Raw genomic sequence first — 5,480 nt, forward strand, 5'->3', positions numbered from 1 at the left:
AAAAAAAACGGAATTTTTTTTTTTTGCTTTTCCCCGTTTCTCCCCGATTGGTTACTTCCCCATTGATCCTGCCCCTATATATATATATATATATATATATATATATATATATATATATATATATATATATATATATATATATGTATATATATATATAATCCCATGTAAAGTTACATGTACGCTTTTTCAAAACATTTTTTCTTTCCTATTTCTGCTAATGCGGTAAGCTTGCATTTAGTTTGTTGGTCCATTTCACTAAAAGCAACCAAAATTCGCTTACAAAAGTTTATAAACAAAACGACATAGGTTTGACTTTCATAACGAATAGTTAATATGATCGTGGCCGGTTTCATGACAATGACGTCGTTCTGTTTCTATATTATGTAGAAAGCAACCAAAGGATATATTTATGGTGGGGTTTAAGTAGATGGTATCTTAAAAGCCTTACCATACTACTTCAAACCATTTGAAATGATACCTTGCACGTTATGCACTTCAACCTAAATTAGTCCGCTTTTTCTTTATATTTTGTTAACTTCTCCTTTTTTAAATTAATAAATTCTATAAGTATATGAACACCTTTCTGTTTGATCAAGACAACATTTCTAGATTTCAAGAAGATGGGATTGTCGTTCGATATAATTGCGAAGAGGTTTAAAAAACAGAACAAGCCTTTGCCCATTGAATCTATATTTAAGCTTCCTGCACCATTACCCAACTTTCCTCGAGGTAAATTCAAAATATTTCAATCTATTTTTTGTTATGATTTTCAGGTAATTAAAGATGGAAGTTAGTTAACCATATATCAAATTAAATGTGTATCTAATTGTTCAATTACATAACTATTTACTCTCCCTTTCAAATTATTTGTACAATTTTTAGTTGTTTCAAATTAATAGTTCATTCCGCATAAATACATTATAGATAAAAATAAGGAAGTAAAGTACTTTTATAAGCTTAACCTTACTGTAAAAATATAAAACAAAAATATAGTTAAAAAAATATATTTCTTAAACTGCGTATTTTTCGTACAAAGAAAATATGTATGTTTTCATTTAAAGAAAATTAAGTTGGGACAGAGAAGTAATATATTTGTACATAGTTTTCCATTTACATAATGATCTCAAGATAACCTAGTGATTGGGTCCCGATTTTCTTACTAGGAACATATTTTGGGGTGGCTAGTGAAAAGGATAGAAAAACTGTCATGGGATTACTTAATTAGGCCGCGTACACCTAAGTAAAAGTTTATCTTTAACATTTTGTTTTTCTATATACATGCTAACTCGGACGCATTATACACGCTGCATTTATGGCAAATTATGATAATAGGGAATGGTTTCGCAACTGGAACAATCGATTTAGGAGGATTACAAGTGTGTCAAGTTTCTTCAATCAACAAAATCTGGACTGCCGTTGAAGGCGGACCAGACAATCGCGGTGCAACATTTTACGAACCATCTTCAATGCCAAGCGGATTCTTCATGCTTGGTTGCTACAGCCAACCAAACAATAGGCCTCTATCGGGATGGATACTTGCAGGCAAAAGTGTCCCAAATGAGTCTTCATCTTCACAAAGTTGTCTAGCTATGCCAATAGATTATACTCTCATTTGGAGTAGCGAGTTTACGAAACTAAAACAAGATGGCGCCAATGGCTACATTTGGTTACCAACGCCCCCTGAAGGGTACAAACCCGTTGGTTACGTTGTCACAAACTCGCCTGAAAAACCGTCAATCGAAAAAATCCGGTGTGTTAGGATCGATTTCACTGAGAGTATTGAAGTTGGTAAATGGATTTGGGGGTCAGACAAAAAGAATAATACAACTAGTCTTAATATTTATGAATCAAGACCAAAAGATAGGGGTGTCAATGCCCTTGCTGTTCCAACAGGATCATTTTTAGTACACAAAGGTGGTGCAAATGCTGACGTGTCACTTATTTCTTGCTTGAAAAATACCCAAAATAACCTAAAGGCCATGCCTAATTATAACCAAATCAAAGCATTGATTCAAGCTTACTCGCCTAGAATTTATTTTCATCCTAATGAGAAGTATTTTCCCTCTTCAGTCAATTGGTTTTTCGAAAATGGAGGTTTGTTGTATGAAAAAGGAAAAGAAAATGAACCAAGACTGATACAACGAGATGGTTCGAACCTACCTCAAGGTGGTTCCAACGATGACTCGTTTTGGTTAGACCTCCCGACCGATAACTCAATCAAAGAATGGGTCAAAGAAGGTGACGTAACACAATCTTCTGCATATTTTCACATAAAGCCAATGTTTGGTGCAACATTTACCGACATATCCTTGTGGGTGTTCTATCCTTTTAACGGTCCAGCAAGGGTAAAAGTGGAATTCTTTAATGTTTCGCTAGGAAAAATAGGTGAACATGTTGGGGATTGGGAGCATTTGACGTTAAGGATTAGTAACTATAACGGAAAACTAAAAAGTGTGTACTTTTCGGAACATAGTGGTGGACAAATGATTAACTCTTCCGATATCGAATTTGAAAATGGTAATAAACCTGTGGCGTACGCATCGTTGCATGGTCATGCGTTTTACTCGAAACCTGGATTGGTTCTACAAGGAAGTGGTGGAATAGGAATCCGAAATGATGCCGCTAAGGGCAAAGTGGTGATGGATACCGGAGATAGGGCGGTGGTGGTGGCGGCTGAGTATTTAGGGGATGAAGTTGTTGAGCCACCATGGTTGAACTATAGCAGAAAATGGGGTCCAAAAATTAGTTATGACATTATAAATGAGCTCAAAAAAGTGAGAAAGGTTTTGCCAAAAGTGCTAAGAGGTGTGTTTGATAAATTTGTTAGAGGGCTTCCTAATGAAGTGTTAGGTGAAGAAGGTCCTATTGGTCCCAAAATTAAAGACAACTGGAATGGAGATGAGAAATATTGAATTCTTCTATGATTTTTTATGAACATACTACTATTAAACTTGTAATTATTATTACTCCGTATTATTTAGGATAAATTTAGTTTAAAACGTAGAACAAGAGATTGTGTTTAGTAGACAACTCATAAGTATAACATGTATTTAACTAGTGATGAGGTCCGCGTTTCACGGCGAATATTTATAAGTTTTGTATGTGTGCGTCAAGCGTAAACGTTCGTAGCCACACGTGTTGATCAAATATTCATATCTCTATCTCTACATCACATAAAGCGTGTGATTAGAGCTGATGTGTCACCTTGGTATTCACCCTAAGCATCATTAGCCACATGTAATTACCTAATTAAACGTAATTAATCTCAAAAATTCTGACAAAATGACAAGTGGACCAATCAACAGTATAATTACCATACCATTTACACCTAAAACAATAAATAAAAATAATAAAAAATTAATTACATAAAAAAAACACCCTTTATACAATTTTATCCTCTCTCTTCTCCAAATTGTCACAACCACAGCACTAAATCCGGCGAGAATGGCCGGAGACCGCCGTAATCGATATCCTACATACCACTAAATTATCCGCCAGAGTTTTTGCCACTGATTGGTATAATTCTTTGGTTGTATCTCTGTACCTTTCTTCTTCTCCATCAAAATCGTTTAAACCCGATTAGGGTTTACCTCCGGTGACTGGAGCGTCGAGGAAGACGACGGAAGCAAGCATTCAGTTAATTATGGTATCGGGTAATTGACGTCTCCGTGAATTGTTGCTATCAGGTAATCGACCCTTCGATTAATGATTTTTGGTTAACTTTATCGATTTAATTGCGAAATTAACATTCGTTTGTAGTTTAATCCGCAGCTTTCTAATTTCATACGTGACAAAATATTTTGTATGTATGTTGATTTGATTCGATGATGATAAGTTAGGAGTTTACCAACAGTTTTGTTTTTAATTTTAATAACTATATAAGTAGCATCGAAATCAGCACAATTGTATCATCCCAGATTTGAATAGATTGTATGTGTCTTGGAACTTTTAATAATCCTACGAATTGTGTTTGTTATGATCCCAGATTTGAATTATAAACATGGCAATCAAATCAGCACAATTGTATCTTTCTAATCGTTTGAACATTCTTTATTTAGTTAGTATTTTTAGTAGCCATTTATTAAGTTTTATTAAAATCTTAACTTATGTGCTGTATGAAATGTTTTATGTCATAGTTATCTAAAAAATATAAAATTATTTTTTTCATATATTTCGCATCTAATATTATACAAAAACTCAATCATACAAAGTTATAAGTGAAATCTAAAAAATATAAAATTATTTCGCATCTAAAAAATATAATTTTTTTTCTTCATAATAGCTATATTTTAGCGAAAACTCAATCATACAAAGTTATAAGTGAAATCAGGCCCATGCCATATTACTCTTTTTGTATCAGACATTTCAACAAACACCTTTGCGCAATTTTTAACAACACCAATACATTCACATTCCTAAAAGCAGAAGATATAGAATCGGCGATTCTTACTTATTATTCATCTTCTACTACTTACCACTTCCATCAAATTGATTAATTCGAAAAATAATGACAATAATAATACATGAGGCTTAAAAGACTAACGTTTTAACAGTTAAAGGAAGAGATGAGGCACCTCAATTGATCGCCGTTAGAGTATTGGATAATAAGTAAATCCTTTGTAGTTTATTCATGAAGTCGCAAACAAAAATGATTTTATTCCTTTGTAGTTTTCCAATTTTGACTCATACTCCGTATTTGATAATAAGTAAATCCATGAAGCATATTAAGAACTAGAATTTTTTATTATCTGAATTTTTACTATAGTGATAAAGTTGACTATTTGGTTGCAGGACCAACACTCCTACAATGATACTACTAATATCTTAATTCGTATAAGTCGTGATCATCATTTGAAGGCAAGTCGATGTTTGATCATACAAACTCAAGGTATTGATTATATATCTTCACTTCAATTTTTTGTTAAAAGACTTCTTTTCAATTGTTTCTAAAAAAGTTAAAATTTCATATTGTTACATATTCAAGATATCGTGTTTGAATTTTGATAACATTGTTTTGTTGGCAGTTTGTTTAGAATCCCTTAAATCTTACACGAGATTATCATACCATATGTAAAACATGTATGAGTTCATTGAAATTTAGTGCTAGGAAGGTGGTTAGCATTGCTAAATCTGATAAAGATATTGTAGCTGAAATTGCTGCATTATTTGAAGATGTTAGAACTGTAAAAGCATGTAAACGCATAAGTTTTATATTGACGATGTTGTGTTCCTTTTGTAATTATTTCATTAACAGTTTATGCTTAGTTTTTAATAGAGTCCGACGTGCAACGCACAGGCTCTTAAAGGCTAGTATAGTTTATAAGTAGCGACATTCATAAGTGGTTACAAAAGATGGGAGACATTGCAACATTTGATATATGTTCAAAACAAGATTGAGGGGTGCGCTTCGCTGCTGACAATTGTATGTGATTACGATGGTTATTGACTACACATCGAATGATAATTCTATGCGATTACGA

General features: G+C 33.1%; 1 protein-coding gene across 1 annotated transcript; it reads left to right on the plus strand.

Moving 5' to 3' along the window:
- The first annotated feature begins 421 nt into the window (after nt 1–421).
- LOC139877414 (hypothetical protein At1g04090-like) lies at nt 422–3,077 on the plus strand. The gene is made up of 2 exons (XM_071864844.1): nt 422–729; nt 1,333–3,077. Exons 1-2 carry the CDS (start codon nt 621–623, stop codon nt 2,910–2,912), a joined length of 1,689 nt encoding a protein of 562 aa, XP_071720945.1. The 5' UTR covers nt 422–620; the 3' UTR covers nt 2,913–3,077.
- Nucleotides 3,078–5,480: the final 2,403 nt, after the last annotated feature.

Source organism: Rutidosis leptorrhynchoides, chromosome 11 (assembly GCF_046630445.1).
Source record: "Rutidosis leptorrhynchoides isolate AG116_Rl617_1_P2 chromosome 11, CSIRO_AGI_Rlap_v1, whole genome shotgun sequence".
NCBI lineage: Eukaryota > Viridiplantae > Streptophyta > Magnoliopsida > Asterales > Asteraceae > Rutidosis > Rutidosis leptorrhynchoides.

Coding starts and splice junctions, on each gene's coding strand:
- LOC139877414 (XM_071864844.1), top strand. CDS start 621: ATGGGATTGTCGTTCGATATAATTGCGAAGAGGTTTAAAAAACAGAAC. Junction 730..1,332: donor ATTACCCAACTTTCCTCGAG/GTAAATTCAAAA, acceptor TTATGATAATAG/GGAATGGTTTCGCAACTGGA.